Consider the following 18,142-nt stretch of genomic DNA (forward strand, 5'->3'; position numbering starts at 1 on the left):
CCCTCCCCTCCGCCTCGACCTTGTTGGTGATCACGATTCACGATGAAGCTCACGCTCCCCCCCAGGCCCGGCTTCCTCTCGGGCGTGCCCTCCAACGCCATCGCCATCGTGGGCCTCCTCGTCACCGTCAACCTCCTGATATGGGCCAGCATCGCCATCGTCCTGCACTACCACCCGGCGCTGATATCCGCCGCCGCGCTCTCCTACACCCTTGGCCTCCGCCACGCCCTCGACGCAGACCACATCTCGGCCATCGACCTCATGACGCGCCGCCTCGTCAGCCTGGGCCAGCGTCCCGCCACCGTCGGCACCTTCTTCAGCCTAGGCCACTCGACCATTGTCATCGTCACATGCGTCGTCGTCGCAGCCACGTCGGGCGCCCTGCGCGACCGCTTCGACGGCTTCACCCGCGTCGGCAACATCATTGGCACCGCCGTCAGCGCCACGGTCCTCATCGTCCTCTGCGTCGCCAACGCCTTCATCCTCCACTCCCTCGTCAGGAAACTCCAGCTGGAGCTGCAGCGTAGACGCGCCCCGGCCGCCCTGCACCATGACGCGTCTCAGCACCACCACCTGCACGTCGAGGGCGGGGGCGTCCTGGTCCGCGTCTTCAAGTTCCTCTTCAAGGCCGTCGACCGCCCGTGGAAAATGTACCCTCTGGGCGTCGTGTTCGGGCTGGGATTCGACACGAGCTCCGAAGTGGCCATTTTGGGAATTGCCTCGCTGCAGGCCCTCAAGGGAACTAGTATATGGCTGATTCTCATCTTCCCCATTCTCTTTACATGTGAGTTTCTCAAACTGGTTCAACACGGCCAACGGTGGTGAAAAAACGCACCCCCTCCCCTCCTCTTGCAAAAGAAAAAGAAGAGCAAGCGTTGAAAAAAACTAAACTCTGCCAGCGGGCATGTGCCTGATCGATACGACCGACGGCGCAGCCATGGTCACCCTCTACAGCTCAAAGGCCTTCTCGAGAGACCTCGTCGCATTGCTTTACTACCAAATCGTACTGAGCGGCATCACGGTCCTGGTATCTGCCTTTATCGGCATCATTCAGCTCCTTTCGCTCATTCAGAATGTCGCCGATCCAGAGGGCAGCTTCTGGGACGGCGTAGGTGCTATCGGAGATCATTTCGACATCGTTGGCGGCAGCATATGCGGCGTGTTCTTGCTTGTCGGTATCGTGTCCATCGTCTTGTATAGACCGTGGAGAAGACGCATCGACCGCCAGACTCGGGGACTCACCGTGGCTGAAGATGAAAGCCAGGATGGTTCTGAAGGACCTGCGTCACCGTTTGGCCAGCCTGCTGTCCCTCAGTCTGCGACGGCAACATGACGCGTGAAGCAGGAGGACCACGCAAGCATAAATGAAAACCCCGTACAAAATAGAGCCAGCTGGATTGAAAAAACAAGCGCTGAAAATTTAAATTACGCTAATGAAGAAAATAAAGTCAAGAAATATAGAAACATAGAACACGACTCCAACCTAACCAGTCATTACAACATCTTGCCGCTCGTGTTGAAACAGCTTGCAAAATGCCATTTTGTTGCAGAAGCCACACTTTCTCTGCAGGATCCCCCAGCCGGGTAGCCTCTCAAATGGCGGTTGTATTTGCAACGATTTGTAAGCCCCTTTCGTGGTTTCGGTTTGTTTGCTCTCGTCGAGATTGAGACCCCGCTCGCAATGCGGACAAAGCCAGGAGCCCGGAACTGTTCCTTCTTGTGGTTTCCAAGGTCGCGTCCACGCTGGGACAGCGTCTGGCGAAGCGGCCGCGCAATAGTCACTCTCGACGCTGTATAGCGAGTCATCACTGGAGATGGAAGATAACATGTCGCAATCGGATAGCTCCGCGTGCCGAGCCATTCTAGCGTTGAACGCAGAATTATCTGACATGAACGAGTCGATGGAACCCTGCCGTTGCTGCTCTGCAAAGTCGTCGCCCCTTGTTTTTACTACCCAAGTCAGTTCAGAGGACGTTCCATCGCAGAAATCCTGATGGCCATGGTCAGAGCACGGCTCTTCGCATGGAGATTGGGCCTTCCCGTATAGCAGCGGATCAGTCTCGGTATCAATCGTAGCAAGTGGCAACTTGGCCCCAAGTGGCGGGGCGTGATGCTCACTTAGCTTGTCTTCAAACGAAGAACGCTGTGATGCCGGCTTTGGTGTCAATTGGTCGTCTACCGGCAGAGCACCTAGTGAGAGAGGCGACTAGCTTCTCCAATCACTCGTGACTGATTCGGTTGGGGTAAGACTATCCAGCACCTCCTTGGCGGAGACGCCGAGCCGACAAAACTCCTGGTCCATTTTATCAAAGCTCTCGGGCAGCACCCTCACGGCAACGTGTTTAGGGTGGCTCATTTCCATGTGGCAATCAAGATCGACCGGACGGCTGAATGATGCATCGCCACAAAGCTTGCAGACTAGTCGCGGCCGACCCCCGTGGGCAGATGTCTGAATTTTGTCCCGAGAGAACATTTTGTAGCCGTGAGGAAACATTTCGTCGCTCACGGCACTGCTCACGGCACAGCTCACGCCCTCGCCATCGCCATCGCCATCCTCGTCGATTGATGCGAGTCGGGTTCTTTGCCGTAGCACCGACTGGCCCGACGACCGGTAGGCCACTGCTCGACGGCGTTTTGCATGTTCGCTTTTCAGGAGCTGGTGTGGAGGCACGTCGGCATCGTAGACGTTTGACCTGGGCTTGGGGTGTGTGAACCTGTGCGGAAATATAGGCGACGCTGGCCGTAGGGCTCCGGATGCTCGTGGCTCGTAGTCTCCAAGGCCAGGCTTTGAAGTCGAAGAGGAGGCACTGTCGGTGAGAAGGCCACGTTGGAGCTGGGAGTCATCTGAGTAACTGCTGTCCCCAGAACCTGAGCTTTGACGCCTTGACCCGAGTTTAAACATGGATTGCCTGCGTTTAAACTCCTAGGAAAACCCGAATGGCATCCCGGCGACGGTGCTACAAGGCAACGAAGGAGCGTCGAGCACGCGGAGGAGGGCCCTTTTGAGTGTGCTGTGAAACGAAAGGATGTTGTCCAACAACAGATTGGAGGAATAGTTGATAACGAGAAGGGCGGTATGTCTAGACGACAAGTTGACAGCGTACGGGCAAAGGGCCGGAAGCAGGGATGAATTTGCCTGTTTCGAGAAGGCACGATGATTTGGGACAGCTGACAGGGAGAGGGAGCAACGACAACAGACCAGTCGACAGACGTGTCTTGTCTCCTTCTCAATATACCTTGGCCCTTCTGCCCCGGGCCGGCTTGGAGCTGACGTGGAGTGCGATTGCGCTTTTGATGCATGTTGAATAGTCTGCGTGGCCGAGTCGACGCAGTCAGTCAGTCCGGTCCAGTCTCTTGAGCTTGGCGCAGCCACACCGCACTTAGGCGTCAGTACTTGCTATTCAGTAGGGAGTAGCCGCAGGCCGACTTCCCCATTCCGCACCGAAAAGACGATGCATGACACGAGAATGCATGTGAGGCTGGCGACGGCGCCAAAGTCTCTTGGTCTGCAAAGAGTCAAGAGGTACGGAGTACAAGGCCCGAGACGCTAATCCTCAGAATGGCTAAATGGAATGGTCATGCCGGTGTGGACTGAAGCCGGTCCCTTCAACTTAAAATGCTGCGATTATCGGAGCGCCAATCTTATCGGTCTTATCGGAGCTCGCTCACAGGTGCAGCCAGCTCCATCCAGATGCAGCACGGAGCAGCGAGGAGCGAGGAGCCAGGAGACTCGAGCCCGGATCCCAGATGCCCGGTTCGCGCGTCTTGAACTCGTCATTGCATCATCCGTGCAGCCTCGCCAACGGCGTCTTTCCGTCTCATTCTTTCATCGCGGCCACGTCCCGGGTCATCATCATGTAGCGCCATCCGCATCTGCTCCAATCTCACCCACGGCCTGTTCAACACACTCAAACTAAAACCCCAACTCACTTCTGTGCCCGACATTTGCCAACATGGCTGCCTCGCCGGCGGCCTCGTCTCGCCGCAGCGCGGCGTCCTCATCGGCATCGCTCAAGCGCTCCGATGACCATCAACCCAAGTTCCCGACCATTTCCGTCGACACCCTCGTAAATCATTTGCTCGTTGCCAAGCGTTCATTGTCCTCCATGAACCACGTTCTTCGTGCCAACGAGCTTGCGACCCTGGCGCGCCACTCCCACGAAGAGATGCTGCTGCTGGCGGCGCAAACCGCTTTCGTCCGAAACTACCTCCGCGATCAAAATTCCATCCTCGTGCGCATCAGGAGGAGCCTGCAGGCCACCTATGAATGGGGCAAAAGGGACTTTAAGAAGCTCATCAAGGCCATGGATGACGTTGACGGCGCCTTGACCGGAACCATGGACATGCTCCGCGACACCGACGTGCAGACTCTCCTACAGCCAAACGATGAAGAACGGAAAAACCTGTTGGATTTTGTCGATGAATCCAGCGTTCATGGCATGCGAGAGGTCATGAAGAAGAGCATACAGGACCTACAGGCATGTTCCTCTGCCCCGGCCTTTTGTCCGCGCCAGGCACGACCCGGCCATCTCATCTCTAACCCTGACTAGAGTATCCAGCAATCATTCGATGGCGACTTGCTCCGCCTCGAAACTGATATCCGAAATCTAGGCCAACGCATAAACGAATCGCACACAGAGAAACCCGGCGACGACGTACATCTTACTCCCATGGTTCTTTTACAGAGTCTCGACGATCACTCGTCAGCCATGGCACAACTCTTGGCATCGCTAACTAAGCACTTTGACATGTGCGTTACCGCGATTCGCACGACCGAAGGCGCGGCGGCCCTCGTACGCAGGAAGGCTGCCGAGGTGACCCAGTCACAGAGCAGTGACGGAGTGTCAATATCTGGCGTCATTGCCGAGCAAGAGTCACACGTGTCCGACCTCGAACCCAAGACGGCGGATGACAGAGCGGAAATGCTCAGGGTGGTTGTACAAGACGCAGACGAAGTCGAAGACGTTGTACGAGAGATTCAAGAGCGCCTCGCGGCCATGGAGCAGGAATACACTTCATTACAAGAGCTTGTAGACCATGCAAAGGAGTCTTATTTTGGCATCATTTCAGCGTTTGCATTAGTTGGACAGATTGGCGATCGCATCGACGACTATGTCGCCGCGGAGGAGGACTTCAGACTGCGGTGGGAGCTGGAGAAGGAAGCCGTCTTTGCAAAGGTCAGGGAGATGAGCGAAATGAGAGACTTCTACGAGGGGTATGCAAGCGCCTACGGCAGTCTGGTCCTGGAAGTCGAGAGACGGCGGGCCGTCGATGAGAGAGTCCAAGGCATCTGGCGCAAGGCCCAGGAGTCGGTGGACAAGATACTCGAGGCGGACCGGGTCTCTAGGGAAGCCTTTCGCCAGGACGTCGGCGAGTATCTGCCTGCTGACCTGTGGGCGGGCATGCAGGGTCCTGCCAAGAAGTGGACGGTTGTTCGGATCAGCGATGACGACTCGGCTGGCGCCAGCATGGTGGACAGACCTGATTCGGGACAAGGATCGAGGATGGCGAGCACCCCCCGGCCGAGTGCTGACTAGATTCCTGGGCTTGTATATCCCGCTCGACTGCGTGTGAAGTATACTTGACCAACGGTAGTAAATCAACAAAGTTTGCACGGCGTTTGGCCGCCGCGTCACAAAAGGACCTTGGTGAGGGTTTGACGATGCGGCCACAGGGGCAGCTGTGCAGCTGCGTTTCTGGCTTTCTCGGTGGCCGTCGGGTTTCAGATTCCTATTTCGACTTAGCCTCACCTACACCACATGTTGGACGCCACCAGCTGCCAGCTGCCTCGCTGCGGGGTCGGCCAATGGAGGCTGACGACAGCAGTCGAGCCTGGCCGACCTGGACGGGGAGTTCGAGGACAATCAATTGATTGCTTGACATAAATTGGTCGAGCTTCGCAAGCCATGCTTGACGGTCCTCATCAGAGCCAACCTGCCTGCCACCATTCCGCCATCGAGTCAACATGCGGCCTCGCGACGAGCTCGTCATTGGCTTATTTGCCCTTGCGGCTGCAAACGCCTCAGACACTCCCGCGTTTGACTGGGACTCCATCTCTCCATCCACAGACCTTCGGTATCATGACTGCTACACTAGTGGCTTCAAATGCGCCCGCCTCGAGCTCCCTCTGAGCTGGAAAAACAGCACCGACCCCCGAACCGTCCCCGTGGCCATTGTCAAGCTCGCTGCCAAGGTCCCTGACGATGATCCTACCTTTGGCGGGACCATCTTCACCAACCCCGGCGGGCCAGGCGGCTCCGGGGTGGACCTGGTCGTCACCAGGGGCCACTATCTGCGGGACTATGTCGATAGCCCTGGCCGGAAGCACTTCGAAATAGTTTCTTTCGATCCTCGCGGAGTTGGGAATAGCAGGCCCCTGGCCAACTGCTTCCCCCACGCCCCCCTGGCCAGAGATGCGTGGATGCTTGAGATGAGAGGCAACGGCGGGTTGGACAAAAGCCCTGCAGCCATCTCTTACGGACTGGCCCTGTTCGATGCGTATGGGAGGACGTGCGAAAAGGCCGACGCCCGTGATTTGAACGGGGGTGAGATTTTCAGATATCTCGGGACGCCGTCCGTCGCCAGAGACATGGTCGCCATGGTGGACAGCATAGACCACCTGAGAAGGACGGAAGCCGCTCGCCAGGGCCGGACGGAACTGAGGAAGAGAGACAAGGAGGACGTTCCCAGGTTGCAGTACATTGGGTTCTCGTACGGCACCATTCTCGGAAACTACTTTGCCTCGCTGTTCCCGGGGCGCATCGGACGGCTCGTACTCGATGGAGTTTGCAACGCCGACGACTATGCCAACGGTGCCGTGAGTCTGCCCCATCCTGATTCCTTCTTGACTCTATTGTCCATTGAACCGACGTCAACTAACGAGCTGTGGGTTCAGGGCTGGCTCACAAACACTGTCGATTCCGACACCATCATCGACAAGTTCTTCGAGGGATGTTTCCACGCCGGCCCCAAAGTCTGCGCCCTCGCCCGTCCCAAAGACATTTCTGCCACCGACGTCAGCGGCCGGTTCTGGCCGTGGCTCAAGCAGCTCGACGAGGCACCGGTGGCGGGCGTCGGGCCCTCGGGCGGTTCCATCATCCTGACGGGCGGGGATATCCGCCGCCTCCTCGCTTTGGCAGCCTACGTACCCATCACATCTTTTGTCCAGGCCGCTCAGTTACTCGACGATGCCATGGTGCACGAGGCCTACGACCCCATCCTCGCCGTCGTCGAGTCCGAGCTCGGCGGCCCCCTCCAAGACGCGTGTCCTGTCGGCAACAACCAGACCGCCAGACGGGACCAAGGCCCGGACACACAGACGGCCGTCCTCTGCGTCGACGGCGAGGACATCCGCGGCAAGAAGACGTCGTGGTGGTCGCGCTATGTCCAGAAACAGATTGCCCAGTCGGCCGTCTTTGGCGCCTTCTGGTCCACGATCCGCTTCCCCTGCTCTGGGTGGCGCTTCAGACCTAACTGGGACTTCCACGGCCCCTTTACGTCTCCGGAAGCACCCCGGGACGGCGGAAAGCCGCGGCAGGGCCAGCCAGCCGCGCCGCTCATGTTTCTGACCAACAGGCTGGATCCCGTCACGCCGCTGGCGGCTGCCCGGGCCATGGCCAGGAACCACCCGGGCGCCAGGGTGGTTGTGCAGGAGGCCATGGGGCACTGCGCCACGTTCTCGGCATACAGCGAGTGTACGAGGGGCATCGTGGCCGAATATTTCGACACGGGCAAGGTGCCGGACAGGGAAGAAGTTTGCGAGGCCGAGTGTGGCCCCTGGGACGACGGCTGCGGGAGGGTGCTGTTGAAGTCGGACCTTGCGGAGAAGGAGGCGTGGTTTGCGAGGAGGTACCCTCTGGGTGTGTAATCGGATGAGGAGGGGCTTAATCCAGACTAATATTGTATGACGCATCGTTTGTAAAGGTTTAAGCTCTGGGCATGCAACTAACTTACGGTTAAAATGAAGTTTAAATACAGGTCATGGGTGCCTAACCGTGGTCATGTGGGGGATTCTCGTAGCAATGACGCAATGATGAAGGGATTCACCGCATCACCATTCAAGTTGCCGACGCCCACTCGCCGACATGTCGGAAATATATTACGAGCACACTGCTATTCCTGTACCATCCCAAAGAGGTCGCGGCAGCGGCTCTGAAATACGCTAGTGTTCAGACTAGGCCGGATATAGCTATAGCTTGCTCTAAGCTAGCAGAACACTTATTTAACCCAAGCAAAGCGCATAATTAGCTATAAAGGTTATAAAGTATTTATATAATACTAAAAACCTAGCTATTCAAATTAACGGAAATTCAACGGCAGAGCTATCTATATCAGCAGATGCAGCTTATGCTGATGATAAAGGCTCTAGAAAGTCAACACAAGGCCTTCTAATTCAACTATTTGAGGCCCCTATTATTTGGTCAGCAACTAAACAAGCCACTAAGGTTATTTTAAGCCACTATCTATGCCTAATCCGGCAGCCCTACTATAGGATTTACCTATAAATAACCCTCCTTCCCCCCAACTAGATAGAGAGGAAAAAAAGCCTCTACAACTACACTCTTTAATACATACTATTACATACAATTTTATACTATATCTAAAGTCACTTCTATTATACCTTAAGAATCCCTATTATCTTATGCTTAGTAATCAACTAGATTACATAAGCTCTATCTATTATCTCTATTATATAATAAAGGGTCCCTCAATTAGCCAACAGCTCCATCTCGCCATATGCATTGCGTAAACAGTCCTCACCTTCGTGAAAAGTGCCCCGTGGCCTGCGGAGACGTCTTCTTGTAAGATATCCCGGCTTGGTAGAGCCCGAACGGGATAGAAGCTGTATCCGAGTGCAGCACTACAGCTGCTTCCCCCTCCAAGCTGCTCAAAGCGCATCGACATCCGCGTCGGACATGAAATGGGAGCCCCCGGCGCATCTGTAACCCCTGCTTTGTCTGATCCAGTGATAGCCAACGGGGCATGTTCCCGCAGCCATCAATTTCGCCTTCCTGGCTGCCTCTGCTTTCCGACGCTTCTCCTCTTCTAGTAGCTGTCGCACGATACGCTCCCGGTCTGCATCTCTGGCGGACTTTTGCGCCGCCTTCAACTCGCGGTGCTCTTTTTCTCGGCGCTGTCCCTCGGCCCAATCTTGTTGAAGCTGTTCCCAAACCTCGTCACTTACGCCGGCATCCCGAGTCCCGAGACGATCGGTAGCCAGTATTTCGGGGTCAGGCTCAACAATAGCCACGTCATCTGGCTGGCTCTCATGGGCTTCTTCTTCTTCTTCTTCTTGCTGCGATTCGATAGACATGTTACCCTTGCAAGTTGAGGGCGGCCGTGGGCCATTGCGCAGTTGCGGGCTCGCCGTGGCCAAGCTCTGGTCTGCCATTGTAGAATCTTGTTCCATCTGCGACCGTTCTCGGAGCATCTTACTAAGCTCGTATTCGACATGATCCTCTCCGACTTTCAGTGTCTCTAGAGAAAGATCGACACTGCGAAAGATGCCCTTGGCAAGCTGCTTTACGTCCCTCGCGCTGGCCCATCCCTCGACCCGTGTGAGTGATCGGATCAGGTCCAGAATGTCCCTTTCAAACGTGTCGGACGGACATTGCAAGCAAGACAAGTCTAGCACCTTTCCCTTTCCCTCAAGTTCAACCTTCCTCTTGACTAGCGAACTCGTGAGCAGCTTGAGGCAGTCCTCGGCGCTCAGCGGTTCAAAGTCTATCGTCTCAGGAAACCGGCTGGTCATCCCAGGGTTTACCGCCAAAAGATTATTGATGTCCTTGACGTAGCCTGCCAGGATGATGATGAGCTTGCCTTTGTACTTCTCTTTTGTGACCGAGTCCACAAGCTCGTCAACAGCCTCCTTTGCGAAACCCGGTCCTGCAAGTCGGTAGGCCTCGTCAATGAAGAGGACCTCCCCAAGTGCATTGTTCAAAACCTTCTGGACCTTTGGTCCGGTCTGACCCACGTACTGGCCGACGAGGTCTGTTGCTGAGCACTCCACCACCTGCGCCTTGCTGAGGAATCCCATGTCGTAGTATAGCTTTCCGAACTTTCTTGCCGTCATCGTCTTTCCTGTGCCTGGGGGCCCCCGGAATAAAAAGTTGAACGGGATTTCTTCGTTGATGTCCATTCCCAGGGTCTTGAGTTGCCTTACTCTGTCCTGGATATTCTTGAGGAGCGAAACGACCTTTTCGCGTCCGATGTCCCCGGCAAAGAGTTTCTCTACGTCAGTTGCGCTCCTGCGGTCGAAGTCGTCGTCAAAATCGATGGACTCCAGCTGGCTCCTTTCGGCTGTTCCAGCAGACGTTCGCTTCTGGTAACCGGCTTTTGCTTTACTCAATAGATTGTCTATGGCACCGGCGTTGCCAAAGTTTGGGCGGTTACGCTCCCGAGCAAGAATGTCTAGCGCAACTTTCTTGGCTTGGCTGGTGGCCCTGAATCCGCCGTCTCTGAGCTTCAAGTCTAGGATTCTTGAGAGGGCTTCATCATCGAAGTCGTGGAACACGAACGGCGAGTCGATGGCGAAGCGACGACCAAGGCCTGGGTTGACATTTTGGAACATCTCTTCCATTTGTTCCTTGTAACCCAGAAGAATAACACACCTGTCTTCGCCTGGCACGTTTTGAACTTCGGCCACAATGGTGTCCACGACAGCAGTCCTATATGGGTCGGCTGAATGCGAGCCCTCGGTGCCCCCGGCACCTTGAAGTCCGTATGCCTCATCAATGACAAGGACTTTGCCTATTGTAGACGCCAGTATACCCTTGGTTTGTGCCTCGGACTGTCCCAGCACTGACCCGATAAAGTCGGCCGGCGTCTTCGCAACTACCTCACCGTCCGACAACATGCCCAAGGACGCTAGTATCTGGCCGTACAGCTTGGCGACGGTTGTCTTCCCAGTTCCAGGCGAGCCGACGAAAACCCGATTGAGGGAGAAGGACATGAGGGGTTCTTCAGCAAGCTCTCTTTGATAATTTGTCGTGAGTGAGTCTAGCAGAATCCTGACCTCCTGCTTGACTTCAGCGAGGCCAATCATCTCGTTCAGTCTCTGCCATGCCTGGCAGTTGGCCAACGTTGCAGACGGCTCCGGACCTATAATGTCTTCCTTGGTGAAAAGGTAATCGTCTGGTTTGGAACCGGCCCGGCGTTCTTTCCGAAGCCTTCTTGATTGCCTCTTCTCCATTTGTGCCACGGCATTCTCTACAGCACGAGCATTACCAAATCCCTCCCTGTCTCGACCCCGACCAAGTCGCCGAGAAGCTATTCGAAAGTACAGGCCATCAGGCCCGTCTTCAACAGCCATGTTGCCGTTGTATTTGCGGTCGACTTGGCGTTGGAGAATTTGGAGTAACTCGCCGTCTGAATAGTCAAGAAACCTCATTTGGACCGGGAACCGGCTGGGAAACCCAGGATTGTGGGCAAAAAATGTTTCCATCTGCTTGTTATAGCCAGCAATGACGAACGATACTTTTCCGCGGAGGTTCTCTACCTCGGCAAGTAGATAGTCTAATACGACCTTGCCCCCAGGACTATTGCCCGAAGACAACTGGTAAGCTTCGTCGATGAACAACACACCCCCGCCGTCATCCTTGAGGCTCTGTAGAAGCTGTTCGCATCCAGAGACGCCTATATTGGCCAGCTTTGACCCAGAGGTTTCCGTGAAGCCATTGCCAGGGAGAGCGCCTGTACTTGCAAGGAATTCTGCCCACAAACGAGCGACCGTTGTTTTGCCTGAGATATCGAGTTAGTACCGCTGTCGTCCGCCGTGTCTGTTGTGACAAACGTTACCTGTTCCCGGATTGCCCAATAATGAGCAGCTCAGCCTCTCTTCTGATAACGGTAGCCCTTGCCGGATTTTAGTATCAATGTTGGACTTAACAGCCAAGAACTCTTCCTTGATTGCCTCGAGGCCTATAAGCCCCATGAGGTTGTCGAGTGCCTTGTTACCAGGCTCACCGAGATCCTTCATCATTTCCCACTCTTGTTGTGCTTTGCTCTCGAATTTGGGCGCGGAGCTCTTTCTGCTTTCTGCCCCAGGCCCTGTCTTGACGTCCTTTTCCCTGCGGGGTCTTTCAATTGCGTCTCGCCTTTCTTTGGCTTTCTTTAAGTGATTGAGCTTGGCCTCCTTTCTTTTCAGCTGAGCCTGTTGTGCCTCTTCTTCTTTCTTGTAAGTCAGGACGCGCTCGTAGTGGTCAATCTCGTCATCAATTTTTTGAAGCTCACTAGCATATGCTTCTTGTTTTTCTTGTCTCAAGGCCTCTAATTCCAAGTCTTTTGCAGCACGCCGGCGAGTTTCCTCGTCCTCGCGAGCGCATGACTTGCAGCCCAGCATTTTTGATGAGCAGACGATGTTCAACTTGTGACCCCTGACACACGTGTGAAGGTCCCGTTTGTGGCACGGGAATTGCGAATGGTCGACAACCCGGTGACATCGAAGCTGACAGGTATGCTTTCCGCAACTCAGCAGCTCGCCACTGAAAATGTTAAAACGGGCAACCAATACTCAAGTACCGGAAGAGTGAATCACCTACCACGGCTCTGCACACCCCCCATCGGGACAATTCCGATGGAAATCCTCTGCCGATTTCAGGAGTGCCTCTCGACCTGGGTGTCGCTCGCAGTATACAGGAACACCATCAAATAGGCAGTCCTGCTCACTCAAGGCCTGAAAGAAGCCTTGCCATAATTCGCCGCCCTTTTTGCTCTTTATAAATGTGTGCATATTGCCAAAAAGCACGATGCAGCTTTTCGCTCGGGACATGAGGACCACCAGCCGCTCGGGTGCGCACATGAACCCGATATCTCCAGATGCATTGCTTCTGGTTAAAGACGCGATGACGATGTCGCTCTCCTCCCCTTGGTAATTGTCTGTCAAAGTTAGCTTTCTGCGCCTGTTCAGTACTAATTTCCAGTTACGGACCAATGGTGGACAGCCGAAGCTGCTGTTTGTTCAATTTGGCAGCGGCTTCTGTCATGAGGCCGGCACGAGCCAATTCGTATGAGTCCATATCACTTAGCCAGGGATCATGATCACGACTGAGTTTCTTTCTCAACAATGATAGCTGACCCATGTACGGCGTAAGGACTACCATGTCCTTTGACTTGTATCCTTGCTGGCTGAGATACCGGACCACTTTGAGCACCATTTCAGCCTCGAACGCGTTTCTCTGACTCTCCTAGACGACGGTCGACCACATCCGCAAGAGTCTCCTCTTGGTGCTCATGGTGAACAAAAATAACTCTCCCCTTCAGACCCCTGATTGTGTCGCGCTCTAGGGTTTTTGGATGATCTTCAAGATGTTCATAAGCCAAGCGGCGAACAAAGTGGGAAATCTTGGGATGGCTGCGATGCTGCTCCTGAAGTGTGGTGTAAGAGTGGCCTTGGTGTATTAGCCTCTCAAATAGGGACATGTTGAGGTTGAATCCTTCGCCCTTTTCGACTGTGAGACTGTAGTTCATAACTTTGGGGCGCAGCTGCTTATGGTCGCCAATGAGCACGAGCTGCTTGACGGATGAGCTGAGCGCAGTAATGATGTGTGCTTCTAATATCTCCCCTGCTTCTTCGACCAAGACCATGTCGGGCTGTGCTGATTCGATGATAGAATGGTACATGGCAGCCGCGGTTGTGGTACAAGCAATGACCCGTTTACTCTGGAGCACTTTTCGCTTGGATTCGTTGTACAGACTGTCAATCTCTCGCTGAATATTGTTCGACATTTCTGCAAGGTCAACAAACTCCTGCGTCTGGTCATGGCGAACTTTGGAGCACCACTGATCGAAAAGCCCCTCTCGCAAATTCCTGGGAAGCTTCCAAAGCGGGCGAAGCTTTGGATCCATGGAAGCTAGCACAGCGTCGAGAGTGCCCGAATTTTTGCCCCGTAACCAAAGCTCTAGAAGCTCATTTGCTTGCATTGGTTTGTTATTTTTGCCGAATATCTCAAAGCCATCATCCAGTTTTGGAACTTGAAATGCGGCCCAAAAAGATGTCCAATCTTCAGAAAACTCCAACATAGTAAGTATATCATCTGCAGCAACGCAGGCGGCTGCGAGTTTTGCTCCTACATCAGCGAGCTTGTCGTTAATATTGGAGAGCTCTGATTTATATTGTCGGATTGTGGTGTCAATTGCCCGAGAGAACCGGAACATGGGCATTTTGAAGAGATTTTGAAGTCGAAGAGATTCAGTCCTTCTTGTTGATTTGGCACCAATCCGTACCATGTCGCCTTCCGGTACCCCGAAGTCTTGTAGGTCCTCAAGAAACTGGTCTAGCGCATGGTTTGTATAGCTCAGCACCAAAATCCGATAGTTGGTAAGCCTGAGCATGATTCTTGATATCAGAGCACCAATAAATGACTTCCCCGTACCTGGCGGACCTTGTATCTGGCCAACACAGTTTTCCAGGCCGTTGATCAGAGATTCCAGCTGCGCACCGGATATACGTATAGACCCGCTGATTTCCATAACGGGGGATAGGTCGACTTCTTCTGCCTTTTCAAGTGCTGCTCGGAGTTGCCCCAATAATAACGACACGTTCGGTGGTGGCTGATATCGGCTTGTAGCCGATTTCGGCTCCAGTATCATGTCCTCAAGCGGAAGCTCGTGAATGTCCTTTAACCGCTGCAGTATAGGCTCATAGGCAAAGGTAGCCGTATCGACTACATAAAATTGGAGTTCACCTCTCGAGTTATGTAGCAGTGCTTCCACTGACTTCTTCAATGCATCCGCGTTGATGAACCTGATGACGACAATGGGAGGCTTTTTGAGCAGCAAATCGACGTCTCGAATTAGACAGCCGAAAGCGATGATCTCATTGTTACGGCACAGTGCACCCATGGAGTTGTGTTTCATGAACGATTTGGAGCTCTCCAGGAAATCCTTGCGGTTTTCTTTGCTGCATGAGGGAGGGAATACGATCCCAACCTCACATTGCAACCTCAGGGCCAGGGGATCAACGTGCTTGTCGCTAACATTATTGAATCCTGCAAGGCGCAATCCACCAAGTTGCAAGGGTATGCGTCGTCCTTTCTTTTGACCCCATGCGACGGCCAGATATTCTCTCATATCTGCAAGCATGTCTTCTCTCAGCAGGCGAAACAGCCATGAGAGGTACGTTGCTGCCCGAGACTCGCGTGGACTATCAAACACATCGTCCGACTGTTGCAGAAATGGTTCAGCCACAGAAAGAACTTCATCTGCAGTCGGATAGATGGAGATTGCGCGGAAATCCAGGAAGTCATTGTCGTGACGGCCGCCAGGGCTATGGCCAGTGTTTACAACGTCCGCAATCGAGTGCAATTTGAGGATCTTTTCGATTCTATATGCTAGTTGCCTGACCGGATGCGAAGATGCTTTGATAAGAGACTTTTTATCCATCAAGGCCGTAATGTCGCTATACTGCGTGTTGAGGTCGGGCGTCTTCATTGAAACAATCTCCAAGCATAGCCAAGCAAAGGTCTCACTTGCACCCACACCAAAGCCAGGACTCTGGTAGTATTGGAAAGCAGCTGACCAGAAGGTGGGGGGGCACAGAACCGCAATCAATATTCGTCGAAGAAACTGCCCGCTGTTGATAGCTTTTACCGCGGAGCTCGAAAGATGTTTCAGTAGCGTGGTCATAACGGATGAGATGAAGTCTTCGGACAGGTCACTGCGAACAACGCTGCCCAGAGTCTCGATTCCTTTCGCGCTAGAAATGATCGACTCCACGTAGAAGACCGGCGTTTTGCATCGGCATAGGATGTCAGTGGCCTCCAGAAAGTGAGTGGCATCCTGATTGTTGCCGATGACACACTTCCCCTCAATGGTGTTCTTGAAGCGTTCAATCAGCTTCTTGGCTCTTCCAGTCGCCAACTCGGCGGACGCCATTTCGAGATGTCGATCAATGGGCCTAATGCCTGCGAAATAAGGAAAAGTACCAACGAAAAAAAGTAGCTGACAGTAGCCGGATCTGTTTGGACATGTCTGGAATTGAGCCACGCCATGTCCGTCTTAAATGTTTGTGGACGTTGGGGTTTGCGGTACCGAAGACGTCGACGTTTGTGTCACACAGATGTGGACTGAAAAACAAACAGATGATGAGTCACTCCATTGAAAGACTGATTCGTTGTCCAAGATGCTGCAAACAGAGTTAGCCAGCGGGATAAGCGTGGATGCTGAGCGTTTGCCTGACGCGTCTGACTCATGACATATCTGCGGCGAATCCAAGATTCATCAGGATGTTATGCAATATGCGACACGAGCTCTGCAGCTTTAAAGGCAAGCTTACTTCTCGACTTGAAAGTGTCTCACCTATTCATGCTTTGCTGTCACATATTGTGTGTGGAAGACCTTCATAAGTACGACAAGGAAAAAAGTCTGTCATCGAAATGTCCCGACCTTACTCTGGACGCGGAACAGCCCATCGGGGAGGAGGCCCCTTTGGTGGTAACAGGTCCTGGCGAATGCCGGAAGTTGTCCGTTCAGCTCCTCCTCCGATGGGAGATCTCATCGAGACTGTTTCTAGAGAAGATGTGCTTTATGATAAAGCCGGGCCACTTGGCCGCATCGGAATATCCGGTGCTGAAGTCATTGCTTCGTACAACTGGCTAGACGAGCGCCATCCAGAGATTATTATTCCGGGTACAACTGTCTTCGTGACTCATTTTAGCAACGACCTCCTGACTGACAATCAAGCCAGGCAAACCTCCGCTGTGGACTCCCCCTCCTATTCCCCACCAGCTTCAAGAGGATAGCGGCATCTACTATCGAGATCGCAATGCAGCATGTTACCCCAAGCACCCGATCGAACCAGCCGTGGTTTCAGTCATGCAGATGCACCCTGTACCACGCCATGTAGATGTGTTTGCGTGCGGGAGTACGCTGAGAAATCTGCTAAAGTTCCTACAGGGCCGCGACAGCCCGTTCCGCATGCTTGTTGAAGTTGTTGCCGGGACCGTTCATCTAATCCGCAGAGAAAACACGCCCAAGGAACGGATCCCTGGCGTAAGAGGCTACGGCCACACATTCCCGGAAGCCTTCACTACTTGGGAAGCAGATGTGAAAAGATCTCTTTCGCATCAACGCATCGTTAGTTATAGGTTTTGCGGGCTCGACATGATGGTGCGATTTGAGGGTGATGGATACATCAGATCTGAGAAAACAAGGCTGGAGACAGCAACTGAGTCCGACATGCTAGATCAACTGGACAGCCTGTCTGTAGACCGAGAAGGAAAAGAAACGAACACCGACAATACAGAGAGCATCCTCCACATAGGAAATGTAGGGGTGGAGATAGAACCAGACGACGTATTTGACCTGAAGACGCGCTCAGTCAAACGACAAGGCGAGGATATCCTTGGAGAAGAACTGCCACGGCTGTGGGTTACTCAGATCCCGAAATTCATTCTGGCGTTCCATGAGCGAGGACTTTTCACAGATGTCCGAATTCAGAGTGTGAAGGAGAGAGTACAAGATTGGGAAGTACAGAACGAGTCCCTGCTTAGAGGTCTGTTTCATCTCCTGAGCCACATTGTTGACATAGCAGGCGACTATGAAGATAGCGAACTTGAGATTGTCCGTCCAGCAGGAGGTGGACTAGAGATTCGAGAGCGAGGGTCTGATGCAGGAAAGGTTCTGTCCGACTCGGTGAGGCGAAGGTGGGCAACGTGGCTGAGAGAAGGTGAGAATGCAGCGCAGGCTGTGGCGTGCGACCTTGAGGATGCAAGCGAAGAAGACAGTGACCAAGAAGCAGACTATACTGCTTGCGATGCGGAATGTGCCTATTGTGGGAAATGTAACTATTAAGAGCCTGTATGAGCGTCAGCTACGTCGTAGGGTACGTTGACCTGAATTCAGTTATTCTGATTCGAGTAAGCTCTGGCAGTACGAAGTATTGCGAGACGCAATACTCTGCGAGTACGTGATATGGATGTGGGATCAAAATCACTTTGAAGTTTTGTGAAAGCTGACCAGGCTGCCATGGCCTGGCGCCGTTACCACCACATGCAACTGTGGGAAATCGTTGTATGCGTGAGACTCCAACGGGTCTGTCAGAACCCCGTTACATGCATGAGCCTTTTCCAACCACAACTGGTAGATCCAGATTTCTCGAAATATGACTGACACCCTAAGATGGCCTGGGGATTCGTTGCTCCCA

At 53.6% G+C, this 18,142-nt stretch overlaps 7 protein-coding genes across 7 annotated transcripts; 5 read left to right on the forward strand and 2 right to left on the reverse strand.

Annotated features, from left to right (window-relative positions):
• Positions 1–42: 42 nt before the first annotated feature.
• On the forward strand, positions 43–1,333 carry MAM_02565 (high affinity nickel transport protein nic1; the record flags this gene model as incomplete). The annotated part of the gene is made up of 2 exons (XM_040821364.1): positions 43–784; positions 900–1,333. 2 exons carry the CDS (start codon positions 43–45, stop codon positions 1,331–1,333), a joined length of 1,176 nt encoding a protein of 391 aa, XP_040680778.1.
• Positions 1,334–2,206: 873 nt separating this feature from the next.
• MAM_02566 (uncharacterized protein) lies at positions 2,207–2,902 on the reverse strand (the record flags this gene model as incomplete). Its single annotated transcript, XM_040821365.1, has 1 exon — positions 2,207–2,902. One exon carries the CDS (start codon positions 2,900–2,902, stop codon positions 2,207–2,209), a length of 696 nt encoding a protein of 231 aa, XP_040680779.1.
• Positions 2,903–3,953: 1,051 nt separating this feature from the next.
• Positions 3,954–5,537, forward strand: MAM_02567 (Autophagy-related protein 17; the record flags this gene model as incomplete). Its single annotated transcript, XM_040821366.1, has 2 exons — positions 3,954–4,448; positions 4,551–5,537. 2 exons carry the CDS (start codon positions 3,954–3,956, stop codon positions 5,535–5,537), a joined length of 1,482 nt encoding a protein of 493 aa, XP_040680780.1.
• A 428-nt stretch (positions 5,538–5,965) lies between these two features.
• MAM_02568 (Peptidase S33 tripeptidyl aminopeptidase-lik) lies at positions 5,966–7,867 on the forward strand (the record flags this gene model as incomplete). Its single annotated transcript, XM_040821367.1, has 1 exon — positions 5,966–7,867. The coding sequence occupies one exon, from the start codon at positions 5,966–5,968 to the stop codon at positions 7,865–7,867; it is 1,902 nt and encodes a 633-aa protein (XP_040680781.1).
• Positions 7,868–8,887: 1,020 nt separating this feature from the next.
• Positions 8,888–15,873, reverse strand: MAM_02569 (CbxX/CfqX; the record flags this gene model as incomplete). The annotated part of the gene is made up of 5 exons (XM_040821368.1): positions 8,888–11,739; positions 11,797–12,374; positions 12,540–12,876; positions 12,929–13,141; positions 13,194–15,873. 5 exons carry the CDS (start codon positions 15,871–15,873, stop codon positions 8,888–8,890), a joined length of 6,660 nt encoding a protein of 2,219 aa, XP_040680782.1.
• A 500-nt stretch (positions 15,874–16,373) lies between these two features.
• Positions 16,374–16,739, forward strand: MAM_02570 (uncharacterized protein; the record flags this gene model as incomplete). Its single annotated transcript, XM_040821369.1, has 1 exon — positions 16,374–16,739. One exon carries the CDS (start codon positions 16,374–16,376, stop codon positions 16,737–16,739), a length of 366 nt encoding a protein of 121 aa, XP_040680783.1.
• A 73-nt stretch (positions 16,740–16,812) lies between these two features.
• On the forward strand, positions 16,813–17,790 carry MAM_02571 (uncharacterized protein; the record flags this gene model as incomplete). Its single annotated transcript, XM_040821370.1, has 1 exon — positions 16,813–17,790. The coding sequence occupies one exon, from the start codon at positions 16,813–16,815 to the stop codon at positions 17,788–17,790; it is 978 nt and encodes a 325-aa protein (XP_040680784.1).
• Between the last annotated feature and the right edge of the window lie 352 nt (positions 17,791–18,142).

The sequence above is a fragment of the Metarhizium album genome, assembly GCF_000804445.1.
Source record: "Metarhizium album ARSEF 1941 chromosome Unknown scaffold_4, whole genome shotgun sequence".
Classification (NCBI taxonomy): Eukaryota; Fungi; Ascomycota; class Sordariomycetes; order Hypocreales; family Clavicipitaceae; genus Metarhizium; species Metarhizium album.